This window comes from Sarcophilus harrisii, chromosome 6 (genome assembly GCF_902635505.1).
Source record: "Sarcophilus harrisii chromosome 6, mSarHar1.11, whole genome shotgun sequence".
Taxonomy (NCBI): Eukaryota; Metazoa; Chordata; class Mammalia; order Dasyuromorphia; family Dasyuridae; genus Sarcophilus; species Sarcophilus harrisii.
Genome location: NC_045431.1, coordinates 243224291 through 243240606, shown reverse-complemented (window position 1 = coordinate 243240606; position 16316 = coordinate 243224291). Strand labels below are relative to the sequence as shown.

The 16316-nt window shown below is 38.8% G+C and overlaps 1 protein-coding gene across 5 annotated transcripts in view; it reads left to right on the top strand.

Annotated features, from left to right (window-relative positions):
- The window catches only part of RTN3 (reticulon 3), a 48773-nt gene extending 32985 nt beyond the window's left edge, over window positions 1-15788 (top strand). For all 5 annotated transcript variants that reach the window (XM_031942698.1, XM_031942697.1, XM_031942699.1 and 2 more), the window contains 6 exons: window positions 9683-9890; window positions 10971-11109; window positions 11485-11554; window positions 12164-12210; window positions 12607-12665; window positions 13455-15788. In XM_031942698.1, coding sequence (XP_031798558.1) covers window positions 9683-9890; window positions 10971-11109; window positions 11485-11554; window positions 12164-12210; window positions 12607-12665; window positions 13455-13500 — 569 coding nt within the window. In that variant the 3' untranslated portion in view covers window positions 13501-15788. The remainder of the gene's footprint in view (window positions 1-9682; window positions 9891-10970; window positions 11110-11484; window positions 11555-12163; window positions 12211-12606; window positions 12666-13454) is intronic.
- The last annotated feature ends 528 nt before the right edge of the window (window positions 15789-16316 follow it).

Genomic DNA, 16316 nt, shown 5'->3' with positions numbered 1-16316 from the left:
AACTTTTATAGAGATAAGAATCAACAGCAGAAGTTACCATGAAGTCAGTTATCATCTCTGTGCAGATGACATATAGATCTATATATTTTGTCCTAGTCTTCCCTTCTGATCTGCTATTCTGTGTCACCTACATCCCATTGAATTCTCTATAGGCATCTCAAGACTCAAAATGTCCCAAAAAAATCCTCATTTATCTTTCCCTTAAAACTCATCCTTTTTCCTTCCTTATTTCAATTGAGGATAATACCATCTTTGCAGTTTACCAAGATTCACAACCTGAGCTGTTATGTTTTGCACTTTCCCATCCATTCAGTTGCCAGTTCTTCTTGATTATTCTTCCATGACATCTTCATTATATGTTCTCTCTTAAAAAAAAAAAAAAAAAAAGAAGCAGCATTTATTTTTCTTCCTACTCCTTGATTCCATTAAACATAAATGAGAAAAAAGAAAAAAATACTTGTAACGACAGAAAGCAAAATCACATTCCTATATTAACTATATCTTAAAATGTCTATCATATAAATTGCTCACCTGACGTTCAAATCCCTTCATAATCTATCCTCCTCCTACCTTTCCAATCTTCCACTTTACTCTCAACTACTCTTTGATCTGGTGACATTGGCCTCCTCTTTGTTCTATGAATCAAACCGTCTCTCAGCTGCAAGGATATTCTCTTGCCAACTCCTATGCTGGGAATGCCTCCTTATCCCTGCTGACTGGCTTCCCTTCATTTTTTTAAGTTCCAGCTAAAATTTCATTTATTCCAAGAAGACTTTTCCAACTTCTAATTCTAGGGCCTTCCATCTTTTAAATTATTGTCCTTTTTAAAAAAAAAAAATTCCATATATAGTTTGTACATATATTTTTTGCTCCATTAGATTATGAACTCCTAGAGGGAAGAGGCTGTCTTTTTGTATTCTCAGTACTTAATACAATGTCTGGCATATTGTAGGCATTTAATAAATATTTATTGACTGATTGACTTGGTTCTACTCACTTTACTTTCCATCAGTTCATACAAGTCTTACCAAGTTTCTCCAAAATGGTCCCTTTACCCAACTGATGGTTTCTATAGACCCAATTGGTTTCCAAAAATCTCTACAAGAATAGCTGCTATAAATATTATTGTATGAGAAAGTCCTTTTCTTCTTTGTTTGAACTCTTTGGTCTATATATAGGCCTAGTAGTAGCCTGTTGCTAGATCAAAGGTTTGTACAAATTAATGATTTTGGAAGCATAGTTCCAGAAATTGCTTTCCAGTAGTAGTATGCCTGTTTTCCTGTATCCTTCCAATAATTTTGTTCTACCACTTTTTTTTTTCCTATCTTATTCTTCCTGTTCATATCCTTTGACCATTTATCAGTTAAGATTATCTCTTGTTTGGTTATGAAATCTTCCTATCCATAGATCAGAAAGGTAAGGTTTTTTCCTTGTTCTTTTGTAATTTGTTTTTGATGTCATCACATAAAAGTCTGTGCTTCATATGTGTTTGGAATTCATCTTGATAATACCATATGAAATGTTGGTTTGGACCTAATTTTTGCCATTTTTAGGATGGTAAAATGCCAAGTTTTCTAATAATTTGGGTTTTATCCAAGTATCTGAAGTCTGTGTTTATTCGGCTCTATTCTATTGTTCGTTTCTGTATATTATTGATCTCATTTGATCTTATCTGTTGATCAACCTCTCTTAGGTATGTTTGTTTTTCTAAATTACTAAGTAATTTAATGATTACTGCTTTGTAGTATAGTTTGACATATAAGAGCATTAGAGTTAAAGATCTAAGGACCAAAGGATATATAATTAAGGGTCCCTAAGGTAGTCAAATTTGTCAAAAGTTGAATGTTTCTCTTGAATAGAATCACAGAATTAGAAGAATTGGAACCAGAATTGGAGACCATCTAGTCCAAGTTGTATCTAGACCAAGAATCCCTTCCATCAAATCATCCAACTTCTATTTAAACTTTTGGTCAAGTAAATCATAAGTTTAGAGTTGGAAAGAGATCTTAGAGCTCTAGTTCAAACTAATTTTTTTAAAGTTGGAAAGGAACCCACCCTCCATCAATGAGCTCATTCTACTTTCAGGTGCCTTTGATATATGTTAAGCTAAAAGTTCTTTTCTGCAACTTTTACCCTGCTATATATACCTAGGCCAGCCCTCTAATAAGGAGGAGGCTGGAACGTTATTACTGTCCCTTCCCCCAAGTTTCTTTAGGATAAACATTCTATTGCTTTAATCAGTGTTTGTATTGGCACAGTCACCAGTCACTTTACTATCCTAAATGGTCTCTAACTTGAATATGGTCTTAAAATGTCACATAGAATTAAACACTTCATCATAAGCAGCATTTGCAAAGCACTTTACAGATATTTTCTCATTTTATTCTCACAGCAAGGCACTATTATCTCTATTTTACATTTGAGGAAACTGAGATAGACTTGTCTGAGATCATATGAATAGATGAATAGAACCAGATTTAAACTCACCTTCCTGACTTGAGGCTTGGTGCTATCCATGGTGCCTCATGCTAAAGATTTCTGACCTCTTCTTTTTTTTTTTTTTTTTTTTTTTTTTTTACTAGTATTTTATTTTTCCAAATACTTGTAAAGATAGTTTTCAACGTTCATTTTTGTAAGATTCTATGTTCCAAATTTTTTCCCTTTATCTCCTCTTTTTTCAAGACGGCAAACAATCTGATATAGGTTATTTGTGCATTCTGTGCAATCCTTTTAAACATATTTCCATATTTTTCATGTTCTGCAAGTAAAATCAGACCAAAAGGGACACAAGGAAGAAAAAAAAAAACTAACAAAAATCAGAAAGATGAAAATAGTATGCTTTGATCTATAGTCAGTCCTCCATAATTCTCTCTCTTGGAGGCGGATAGCATTTTCCATCCTAAGTCTGACATCTTTTCTGGAAAAGGTGTCATTTAAAGTAGCCTTGGATAGCATTAATTTTTTGGCTGTCATGGAACACTGTTGAATCTAAACCTTGATCTTTTTTCATGTGAAATATTTGTTTCTCTTTTAAGTAATAGAAATGATGTCTTCTTGAGTTCAAAGAGCTTTAAAATAAGAAGTCATAATCAATTTCTCCTGTCCATTTTCCCCTTCCTTTATTGGCTATAAATTATACTTAGAGTGAATGATTATATGGTCACCCTGAGTTTGCACTAGGGAGAGGGAAAGAAACTCCATACACAAGATTGAGGTTCTCCCTACATCCCTGTTAGACACAGAGTAACCTGCTCAGTGGCAGAATGCGCAAAATTGGCCATAAAACAGATAGATCTTCCAAAAGTCTGGGATATCCTGGATTTCTTACAGCCAGGTGAGGGCAGGAGTGGGACTCCAAGGAGCAGGCCTCCACATTCATATCTAGGTTGGGAGTGATGCTTGGATTTCCATTAGGTGCAGTGGGTTGGCAGCTCCAGAGAAGGCTTCCCAATTTTCTCATTTTGTGTAGGAAAAGTCTCATCTCCGACTGATAGTCGAGAGAGTTTTTTGTTTTCAGGAGATCCAGAATAGTAATGAGTGAAAAATACTATTTCCAGATGGATGCTGTGTGATCTTTGAATGTAATAATTGGCTGAAGGAAGTAAGTGGAATGTTTTCTGATTTATTCAAGATAACTAACTTGAGGGAAGAGCTGAAGATTTGTTCTATGGCAGCTAGGTGACACAGTGGCTAGAATAACTCAGCTTGGGGTCAGGAAGACCAGAATTCAGATTTGACCTTAAGGTAGTTGGGAGCTATGTGACTCTGGGCAAATCACTTCAGTGATTTCAGTTTCCCCTTCAGTAAAATGGGATAATAATAGCACCTATCTCCCTCCCAGGTTATTTTGAGAATCAAAGGATATATTTATAAAGTGCTTAGCACAGTTCCTGTCACATAGTAAGTGCTATATAAATTGTAGTGATGATGATGATGATGATGATGACTTCCAAGTCCTAATTTATACTTTTTGTATTACTAGGCATATAAAAGGGACACCATATCCCAAAACAATAAATGGGAAACTGAGGGGGGAGGGGTGCTCATCCATTGGGAAATGGCTGAACGAGTTATGGTATATGGTTGTAATGGAATATTTTAGTGCTTTGGAAGAAATGACAAGAGGAATGGTTCTGGAGAAGCTTGGAATGACTTGTATGAACTGATGAAAAGTAAAGTGAGCAGAACTAAGGGAACAGTTTAAACAATAGCAATATTATGAAGACAAGTCAACTTTAAAAGTCTTAGGAATACTGATTAATAGTGACCAGTTCACAAGATTCATGGAGAAACAGGTTATCCATGTTCTGATAAGTATGATAGGCTCAGAGTACAAATTGAAATTTTTTTTTTTAACATATCCAATGCAGGAATTTGTTTTGATTGATACATGTTTGTAACAGACCATTTCAGTTTTCTTGCTTTCTCAATGGTGGGAGCTTGGGGAAGTGTTAAGAAATTGGGCCAAGAGAAGGTGAATCTTTTCTTTAAAAACAAAAATTGAAACAATTTCTAAAAATGAGAATTTTGGAGTAGAGCATTGGAAAGAAAATAAATAGCTTAACACCATACTTTTTCCTCCCCAAACCTTTTGCTGTAGTACAAAACCTTACCCAAATAACGGTCTCCCTAAAAATCAGAATACACCAAATAGAAGTTGGACTCTTGAGACAATAAGAAATTTTAAAATAAAATCAAAAGGTTGAAAAATACAAAAAAAAAAAAAATCTAAGGTATCTCTTATAAGAAATGGCTGACTTGAAAAACGGCTCAAGGAAAGGATAAGTTAAGAACCATTGGACTCCCTGAAAAACTATGACCAAAAAAAGATCCTGGATATTATATTTCAAGAAAGCATGAAAGAAGACTGTCCAGATACATTAGAACAAGAGGGCAGAGAGAGTGAGTAAAAGGAATCCACTGATTACTCATCTCCTGAAAGAAACCCCAGATTAAACACAAGGGAACATCATTAACAAATCCAAAGCTTCCAGGTCAAAGGAAGAATACTCTTTGGACTGAGTTAAAAACTCTCTTAAGTATCATATTACATTGTTTTGTTTTTCATTTTCTTTTCTTTTTTTATTGCATTCTGGAAAAGAGATTATATAGAAAGCAGTTAGCAAAATTATTATTTGAAGAAAGGATTTCCTTGACTTAAATTGGGTTCTGATTAACTCTGGTTTTAATATTTAAATGTAACCTCTGAATGCCTGTGACTTAGTAGAATTTGACTCATTGGATATGCTTATAAATTAAGAACTGTACTATGACACATAGTTTCCATTTATGAATTGTATTTTTTAAAGGCCATATGAAAATAAATTAAAAGCAAAATTAATAGTATTTATTCACACATTTACCCCTTCATTTCTTATGCTATAGGAATGGGCATGGTGGCAATAGCTAGTTCATTTCAGTAAATGTGATGCATCTTATTTGTATTTACAAGGCTTGAGACAGGAATACAAAGAAAGATTCCCTCATTTCTCCTAAGCAAGACACAATCATTTATTCTTTAAAATAATACAAGATAGTATGATATAGACAAAAGGAGAGAACCAGACAAAGCAGTTTAGGAAAATTTGAGAAGGGGAAACACTTTTTGCTGAGAGGGTGATAGGAAATCAGGAAATACTTCATAGAGAAGGGGTTATGGATGCTGAGCTTTGAAGCTAAAGAAAATTCTTGCTAGGCATTTATGGGGTGAGAGACATTCTAAGTATGGGTTGAAAGGGCAGCAGAATGCCATCAGGGAATCATTAATCATCTATTTTGGCAAGTAAGAATGATGGAGCAATAATGTGAAATAGAATTAGAAGCTTAGCCAAAAGCAGCTTGTGCTGGGGCCTTGTGTGCCAGGGTAAGGTCCTGTAGGCAGCTTGAAACCACTGAAGGTTGGAGGCAGGTGTGCTCAAACAGACCTGTGCCTTAGGATGGCCTTGGCAGCTCTTCGGAGAATGGATTGGAGACTGGGGCCTGAGACACTATCTAGGAGTGACCCAGATTGTAGGGACAGAAGATGGTTGAACTGCTTTGTATTCATTCTCTACATTTGTCCACGTTCCCCATCCCACTCCCTTTTCTGTTTGTCTCATTTTTGCCTCCATTTAAGTCTAAGGTACTTGCAAATTGGGTCTGTTTCATTAATTCTTTGTGCACCTCCTGTTCTTTATAGGCACTTAATAAATGCTTGGGGATGGGTTAGTTGGTACCACTGCTGTTAACAGAAATTGAGAACCTGAACAGAAAGGTAGATGTGGTTTGTTGAGTTTCATTTTGCATTTGAGCTGTCAGAAGACTCTCTGGGCAGCTGGATCTTTTATTAAAGAGCCTGTTGTGTTCCAAACCCTATGCTAGGCACAAGGAGGGACATGATAGAGAGGTGGAGGTAAAGAGGGACAAAGGGGATAGCCCAAGGAGAGGGAGTTTAGTGGAGTTCTAATGGAGTTTCTTTGGTAAGAGACAAAAAGATGAGGGGATCAGTTGTTTAGAAATGGCGTTTCTGCAGTGCTTACATATTTTTGGAGAATTTGGCACATGGCCTAGGGAAGTATTACAGTTAACAGACCCTCCTCTACAGCCAGCCAGCCCCATTTTATCCCTGATCTAAAGATCTGTATCATTGTATCAAAACCAGAGGCTTTAGTAAACCTCGTATCTTGTCAGTCATTTCTTAATTTCACTGGGCTTCTTGCATCAGAGTTAACATTTTGTGAGCCGATTCAGCTTTCAACAAAGATAAGCTGTGATTGACATTGGATGCTCTTGATTCCCAATTTGCTTCATAATGCGCACAAGGGAGCAAACATTAGCCTTGGAAGGAAGGACATTCCCATATATATATGTAGAACACAAAAAGGATTCTATGGGAAAATGAAATCTCACCATTTGTAAAACTGATACATTCTACAAATTACTCTTTTGTACTTATTAATTTCCCTCCTGGGTTTTGGTTTTTTTTCCAATGCAATTTAAAAGGCATTTATTTCAATGTTTTTTTTTTTAAACATCAACGTTAATTTTCCTTTCATTCTTCATGTTAACCTAGAAAGGAAGGGGAAATGAAAACTCTTCTAAGAAAACAAATCCATGTAATGGTTGTGTCCAAAATGTATTTGTCTTTCCTTTGTGTGTCTCACTTCCTTGTCAGAAGACAGGTATTAAGTTGTTTTCTTAGGTCTTCTGGAGACATGGGCAATCATTTCTTTGATCAAAGTTCTTACGTTTTTCTAAGTGGTTTTTTTTTTTTTGTTTTTTTTTAAGCTGTATTGTCATCACCCTTGTATCAGTTATTATCCTGGTTCTTACTTCACTTAGGTTTGTTTCATAATACTCAGTATTCTCTGATGCTGGGTTTTTTTTTTTTTTTTAAATAATTTCATCTGTTACATGAATATACTAGTTTGTTAGGCTTTTTACCACTTGTTAAATGAGTTAATTTAAGGCCCTCATTTAAATTCTTTTTCTAGGTTTTTCCTATTCTCCCTTCAATATCAGGAAGTTTGTCTTGTTTGTGACTCTTCCTTTGGTTTTTCTGACCTCCCCTGAACGCCCAAACTGGCTTCCCTATTAGGTTTGATCAGTTTCTATAACAGGCAATGAATGAGTATTCAGATTAAAGCAGTTATCTGATGACTACTTTTTGCTTCGGTTCTTGCCAGGGTTAGGTCCCTCCTTACCCCCAGCTCTTTTAGTACTAAATCTTGAAGGTGTCCATACCAGGAAAGAATATTGGGGTTCCTAAGGCCTCTGGGCCTGAGCAGTCTCGTCAGAAGAACTTGGGCATTGCTGCCACTGCAGCTCTCTGAGACATTGTCACAGGAACCCAGGGATCCTCGCAGGGTATGGCATATCTTGAGATATTCTTTCCTAATGCCCGTGGGCTTCTCACTAACTTTTTGTACAGTTAAGGAGGGGAAGAAATAAGTTATTAGCTAGATTTGGGGATAATGAACAAATCCAGTGAACCTGCGTTTCATGTCAAAGTGCTTGGATATTTTGATCCTAATTACCTCTTTATGAATACAAAGAATTTTGTTTTATTTGCAATCATAAACAGATGTACATGCTGAGGAAACATATTGGGGTCACATGATATTAGAGTTGGGAGCATTAAGGAAACTGGATTTTGGATTGTTATTTGCCCATGATTTGCCCAGTGATAGAGTCAACACCTAGCTGAGATGCTGAACTTGAGCTCTTCAGTCTGAGGGTCCTCGGGGGCCATTTTCTTTCTATTACTGTGTTAATTAGATAAAACCTTAAAGTACCGGTTCACTTATCCCAACTGTTTTATGTTTTCTTCAGCTTTAAGTGTTAGGACAACTCTTCTTGGTACTTCTCCAAACCTCTACCATCCATTCCAGGGTGGAACTTTCATTTAACAATCTCAGTACAGATTCACAGGCCTTTGCTGGTTCTGCTTTTTGGTTAAAATTACCTTCCTGAAATCTACTTGATTACATGTCCCAACTTTTTTTGTGAACTCAAAATTACCTTCCTCAATTCCCCTCATTTCAGTATAGTTCAGCTTATTTTCTTTCCCCAATACAAACTTATTCTTTTTTACTTTTATGTGTCCAAAGGTTTGGTGAAGTAGACTGGATTTTCCCCCAAATTTCATTCCTCGGAGGCAAATGAAATTTAGTGATTTACCTAGGATCACACAGTTAGTAATTGTTAAGTGTCTGAGGTCAGATTGAACTTAGAACCTCTGCCCTTATCCACTGGGCCATCTAGTTGCCCTGACTTAAAAGAAAATAACTACTCCTAATGTCTCATCTGTTGGCCAGAGTCGTGTTTTATTTCTCTTTTAGTAGCTGTATTTCTTTTCTTGACAGATATTAGGTTAGTATTTCTTCATTTACTTATTCTCCCCCAAACTATGGTTGTATCTGTCTCGAAATTCCTGAAGGTTTGGACAAATGGAGGCAATGGTATTAACATAGCTCTTCCCAGTAATGCTGTACAATCTATTAAGGTTATTGCCTACAGTCAGACGTAAGTTGCCTATCTTGGATGTATTTGCTTGGATTCTAAAATTCTTTTTGATAAATAGAATGTACTTTTTGTGTCAATTATGTGATAGACACCTTGTTAAGAGGCAGTAGTACTGTCAGTATTAGAATTAGCCCACTTATCCTAACAGAATAGTAATTGTCATATCTAATAGCAAAGGTTGGTTGCTAGCTGTTCTATAATGCTTTTTAAGACTCTTGAGGGATTAAGATTCCTACTTCTTTCTGATTTTGGAATCCTGAGACATTCTGAATTAATTCTGTTTATATTTTAAACAACATATCAAGACGTATTTATTACAAATTTCCTTTCTATGCAAAGATAGTCTTCAAATAAACATTGTTAGATGTTCTGTTGAGTCCCAACTCATTTCAGACTTAAGATATTCTGAATTCCAATTTGCTTTTTAAAAGTAAAGCTAATCTTTAAAAGCTGTACATAAATGCCATTTTATTTTAGATGCAATTGGGGAAGCTTGGTGTTGGCAGGACCACTGGTTATTAAAGCCTTTTGTCTAATGAAACCCATTTACAGTAATGTTCTCTAATTTTGTCGGTTTGGTTTTCATAAAGTGAGAACCCACTGTGTCCTGGCTAGAACAAGTGGACCCCCTTAAGGTACTTGGTTATGTTCTTACGGCTTCTTCCTTTTCCTTTGGCAGTTCACGACCTCATCTTCTGGCGGGATGTCAAAAAGACAGGCCTTGTCTTTGGCACAACATTGATCATGCTGCTTTCCCTAGCAGCCTTCAGTGTCATCAGTGTGGCCTCTTACCTCATCTTGGCTCTTCTCTCTGTGACCATCAGCTTCAGGGTCTACAAGTCTGTCATCCAAGCCGTACAGAAGTCAGAAGAGGGCCACCCATTCAAGTGAGTCAGAGAATATTTCAAAGGAAATTCTGTAGCTCTGTGACTGAGCGTACTCCTGCACTAGGTGGTGCCAGTAAAGCAGCTTCCTTGCAGAGGAAGGATTCTCCAAGAAGGGGCACTTTGTGGAGGCTTCAATTTGTGGGCTGGAGAACCTTTGGGCTCTCACATCAGGCAGAAAGGGACAGCTTGAAATAACGGAGCAGGTGGGCTGACGTCCAGCTCCTAGCCTCTTTGCAAGTTAGGCCTCAGAGCGCAACAGAAGCCTAATGCTTTGTAAAGCATGTTCATCCGTGGTATCTTAAGTTACTGGAGATGCGGGGGAGGGGGTTCTTGATTCATCCCATAGTTCTGGTAATGCCTTGATACTCATTCCCACTCCCCTTCCTTTAGCTATATTTATATATTAGAGGCTATATCGGTAAAAATCAGATAGATGGGCATATGTTTGAGATTCAATTTCTGACTACTCAGACTTCCCCCTCCCCCCAAATAATCAGACACTTTTCCTGTTGAAAGTCTTAGCCCCTTAAAATATACTTTGACAAAAAAAGAAGTGGCGGTGATTTTCATAATTTTTTAGAGAAAAGGAAGCTTTTACAAGTGGAGTGTTCAAGAAGTAATTGTATTATTGCTCTGCTAGTTCATTTTCCAGGCCACTTTTTTCTCCCTAAGAACATTATTTTGAATTTATAAGTTGTGGGTTTTGTTTTGTTTTGTTTTGTTTTGTTGTTAAATACTCTACATAGTTATTGCCCCTAACTCTTACGAAATCATTTCTAAAGCAAAAATTTACTTTCATTTTACAAAGAAAATCAACACAAAGGCTCACAATTACATCACAATCCCATTACAGAGCTGAAAGTAGATACTTAGGAATTCCTGAATTATGTCCCAGTCACCATCCACCCAATAATCCAGACTTGAAAGCAAAGGTTTCCAGCTTGTTGGATAATCCCTGCTCTTACAGGACAACACGGACGAGATTTCAAATGGGCCGACGTGGAGGGGTTGTAGTCCCAGTTATTAGAAAATCTGAACCGATGAGTCAAGTGTCATTTTGTTTCCTCTTTCTCTGTTAAGGGCCTACCTGGATGTGGACATTGCTTTGTCCTCTGAAGCTTTCCATAATTACGTGAATGCTGCTATGGTACATGTGAACAAAGCTCTCAAGCTCATCATCCGTCTCTTTCTGGTAGAAGATCTGGTGGATTCCTTAAAGGTTAGTTGGAGCTAAAGAGGAGGAGGGGAAGGTAAGAGGAAGCCTTGTGGAAACTGAACAGACTGTGTCTTCAGAGGATGGGAAGTAGTGGAGATGACTCTTCCGTCCTGCTAAAAGAACACAGACTAAGAGAAGAAAGAAGGTTTAAATTGGGTTTGGGGGTAAGGGTTCTGTAGAACCTTGGCAGTTCTGAAATTTTGAGAGCCCCTAGAATTAGTTTAACTCAGAAGTTGGACTGAAAAATGAGCCTCGGACTGAAGTTTTCTGACCTTGGAGTTAAAAAGAATGTTACTAAAGTTAGAGCTGGGGAGTCTCAGGCTAACAGGATTCCCCTTTGGAATTGTGCTTCTTACAGTCTGACCCTGTCTTTTTCAGCTGGCTGTCTTCATGTGGCTGATGACATATGTGGGTGCAGTTTTCAATGGGATTACCCTTCTGATTCTTGGTAAGGAAGTGGTGCTGCTGAAGTGCTTGGGAAGGAAGGGGATGCAAATCAGTCTGGGAGAACTTCCCTGGGGAAGACACCCCTCACCCACCTCCAGCCTGTTTTTGCTATATGTATCATGGCTGTTTTCTGGTTTTTGATGTACTCTCTCTTCCATTGAAATGGGAGCTTCTTGTAGGAAGGTCCCTGAGCACAACCCTGTTTTTTCCTTTATTTAGATTCCTAGCACTTGGCTCAGGGACTAACATGCATTAAGCACTTAATAAATGTCCATCTGTGGGCACAGAGGCTGACCCTGCGCTGTCAGTTACTCATGTCTTTGCCTTTCCTGTGCCATGTGGCCTGGAACCCAAGTGTCCTTCACAAACAGTGATTGCTTATATATTCTGCTATTTTCCTGTATCTCCCTAAAGCTCAAATGATAGTTTATTTTTTAATTTTTTTCCCAGTTAGATATTAAATTACATTCTTAATTTAGATTTTTTTTTCCCCTGGGAGTTATTTTGAGTCAAAAATCAGAGTTGTTTTCTTTAATTCAGATTTTAAAAGTATACAAAATACTGTTTTGATTTTTTTCTTCCTTACATAAAATTGGTTGTTTTCTTACAGCTGAACTGCTGGTCTTCAGTGTTCCAATTGTCTATGAAAAGTATAAGGTAAGTAATTGACTTTCAGATAAAATATTATTGAAGAACAGTTGATTCCGGTTGTATTAGACTTTGAAGATTGGTTTCTTACTTTTACAAACATCATTACTTTCCATAAACTTCTAGAGGAACATCTTAGTAGAAGTGCTCTCGAGCTCAGCGTTTCAGTGAGCGAGTAATATTTATAACAGAAAATCCCAACTATGAACCCAAATCATGGAAGAATTCACTACTGGCTCTTGTTGCTCCTTTTCAGCATTGTTATTCCTTGCCTGGGTGACGATAGTTGTTTTAGAAAAAAATGTTAGAGGAGAAGTTGCTTAAAAGAGATTTAAAGTTCTGCCTGGTTTTTTTGTTTTGTTTTGTTTTGTTTTTTACCAACTGGACTATATTTCTTCCTTAAAGACACAGATTGACCATTATGTTGGCATCGCTCGTGATCAGACCAAGGCAGTTGTTGCGAAGTGAGTATTTTTTTTACTGCTGTTTTATGAAAACGCTTCATGGCACACCTGAATTTCCTGCTCTGAAAGATTCCAGAACATGCTGCTGTGATAGGCAGCTAAATGGCTAAGTTGGGGAGTGCTGGGCCTGGAATTGGAAAGAGCAGACTTCCCATGTGACCTCAGACACATGCTAGTTGTGGGACCCTGGGTATGTCAGGTAGTCTCTGCCTTCATCCCCCAGAAAAGGGCGAAACCACTAAAATGTCTGTGCCAAGAAAACTCCATGTGGACAGTAGGATCCATAGAGTCACCACATACTGTATACAGCTGAACAGTAACGGGGATGGGGAGAACTTTAGGTTTTGAAAGTTTTTGGTTAAAGAAAAACTGTTGTTTATTCACTTCTCTTGTGTCTGGGATTTTCATGGCAAAGATACTTGGAGCATTGTGCTGCCATTTTCTGCTCTAGCTCATTTTACACATGAAGAAACTGATGAACAGGGTGTCTGGTAGACTCATGTAGTGGAGAGCACGGGGTTTGTAGGTGGGAAGATCCAAATTCAGATTCTGCTTTACAATGAAAAGGTGTGTGAGACTGAAAAGTTAACTCACCCCCGTGAGCCTGGCCTGAAGCCTGAAATCTGTTGACAAAGGGTGTTCCCACATCAGGGCATCCCTTTCCTGGTGAGATCACAGGTCTTCTATTTTGCGTGTAAATTAGGATCTAGGGTTCTTTCACTTAATATTAGTGCTATGTTGTGATTTATTTCAAAGGTTGCTTCATTTTCTGTTTGTTTTCTCCTGTAGGATCCAAGCAAAACTGCCTGGCATTGCGAAGAAAAAGGCAGAATAACAGCTCAGAAACTGGAATTCCAACAGTTACTAAAACACCATCTAATAGTTATAACCGTTGTTACTCGTACCTATGAAGGAGTATGCTCATTGTCAGCTTGAGCCTGCATTCCAAGTTGTTTTTTTTTTAATTTGGTATTTTTCCCCTCCCTCACCTTTGCCCTCAGTATCAAGCACAAGAACATTCTGGACTAAAAAGAACTGATGTCTTAGAGTAAAAGAAAAACTCATCACTAGGATAAATCCATATCTAGTTTGGCAGGGGGTGGGAGGTGGTTTGCCTCTAGCTGGGACTGCAGAATGAAAGATTGGAAAGGAATGGTGGAAAGGGAAGGAAGACGCCAACCACCTAATGACGCCCACCTCCTGAGCTTTCCCAATCTCTCATCATTAGCTTATCTTTATTTTTAAGTTGAAGGAAAACAGTTTTTATTTTTGGCAAATTATTTTGGGGCAGGAGTATGGGTATGAAAGGACTCTAATAATTTTCCCTTCTTCTGAGTCTTTGGGATCTCTTGGACCTCATCATCCTGCCCCGTGGTAGGAAAGGCTGACATGGGTGGTCCCTGCTCTTCTCTCTAGTGGGACATCTGAAAGAAAGGGAGAGCTTTCTAGTTCCATTTAATACTTAGAAATAATAAGGATTTTCCCTTTGCCTAATAAGCAAGATATCGGTATTTGCAGAATGGGGACCTGAAGGAAACCCAGAGAAGGACCAGCCTGCCACCCTCTCCTCCCTAAGCAATTATGAAAACACCGTTTTGAAAAGTAGGCATTTGTCTTATTCCTTTTCTGACACCAGTTCTGAGCTTTAGTCTTCTATAACTCATTCCTATGATGTGCTTTCCCCCCCTCTCCCCCACCTCACTTCAAGTTTAATAAGGTTGTACTTTTCATATTATGAAATAAAAAGTCTGTAACTGCTGTACACTGCTGTAAACTTGTTAGAGAAAAATAATCTGCATGTGGCCTCGTCAGTTGTAATTCTCTCTCAGTCTGGGGTGGGAGAACGTGCTAAGAGGAACTTGTGAACCTCCCCCCCCACCCCCTCCTCTCCTTCTTGGCCCTGTTTTGTCTTACCTTCTCCACGGGCTGTCCTTCCCCTACCTTTCTCATCTCTGCCCCAGGGAGCGGTTTCCTGAGCTGGACTACACACCAACCTCTTGATTCCCTAAAATGGGGTTTAGCCTGAAGGCAGGAGGAAATAAAGCTTTTGTTTTTGAATCAGAAGGACAAAATGCAGATTAGTTTTATAGAAGTACATTTTGTGGTTTACATGGGATCTAGCCTTGTTTGGAAGGTAGCTTTGCATTTGGAGGTTATGTCTTTTTATTTGGAAGGTTTTCTTAATTATGGGAGGGGGGGAAGTGGAGAGCTTGTCTTTTCAACATTTGCCTTGGCCTAAATTGCCCCTCACGACATGGTGATTAAGGGGTTCCCGAGGCAGATTTGGTGGGTGCCAGCTCATTGCCCCGGCAGAGGGCAAATGGTGCAGAGCAGTTGGCCCTCGCTAATTAGCGGGTCGACCTCGGCTGCTGGTGTCAAGATTAATTAGCACTCTGGTCTCTGCTAGAAATGTCAGTCTTTCCTCCCTCCTAACGTTTTCTTCCAATAGTAGATTTGGGAAGCACTTGATTTCCCATAATACGGTTGTGGCCGAGTTTACTTGTGAGCTGCCGAAAGTGTTAAGTAGTGAATGTGGATAATCTAGAGGAAGTGGACCCATTTTTGTCTAGGCCCACAAAGGCAGCTCAGTAGAAAGTAGCATAGGAAAAGTTCTCCCTTTCTTGAAACAAACTCCTTTTTAGGGACTTTCGATGAGTAGTAGGAAGACTTTGGTGCTGGGAACTTGAGACATTGTTGTTCCTCCCCGCTTTTCCTGTTCCTCTGCTCTCATTCCTCTCCAGTCTGTTGTATCGAATGTGTCCTGATGAGCCAGGCCTCTCTCCACCCTCCAGGGCACCGCTGGTCATTGGGCTTCCCCCTCCAAGGGGTCTCTCTCTGCCCTGGGAGCCTCCATGCCTTGCGCTTCAGTCTGTTCTATTATTACTGCTGTGTTTGATCATTGGACAGATCTTTGTGCCAGGCAGGTTTTGTTGTTGTTGTTTTTTTTTTTTTTTTAAGGAAAAAAATGTAGACAAAAAATTACTAATGAAGCTCTGTGTGTGTGCGTGTATGTGCGTGCATCATAAAGTACAGTAGCGGCCCTTCTAAGGAGCCTAGAGAATCTTGGTTCCTGTCAAACTGCAAATTGATGTGGTATTAATAAAAAGAACACAATGTCTGTGATTCTGGCTGCCTCCGTTCTTTGTCTCGACAGTGTGTTTCCCCGGACCACAAACACCTGATATAAGCCTCACATTTTCCTCACATCCAGCAGGATGCAGGAAGGGACTGGGCTGCATCCCCGGGAGGTCCGGCAGAGGTTTGGCTCCGCCTATGAATTCTTCCAAGGTTCCCTTCTGGCTCTTCTGGTGTGGAGGGGATCCTAGGTACTCAAGGGTCAATGGAGCGTTAGCCCTGGTGCTGTTAGACCCAGCTGGGGAAAAAAAACAAGTTTGTGCTTAGGTCTCCTCAGGTGTTCCCTTAGAGAAGTGGGTTTGCTGCAGGCTCTTTGACAGAACGAAAACCTCCCAGCTTCCTCAGCTCTTGGTTTGGTTTCCAATCTGGGCGCTAACCATGAAGAGGTTCCGCTCTTGCAAGAGAAAACTGGAGGCATGTGGTTGCCAGCCCCCTTAGGTCGGGAATTTGGGAGGCTTAGATAAAATCGATCACCCCACCAAGGAAGGACCTCGATAAAAATAGGCTTTTGATTTG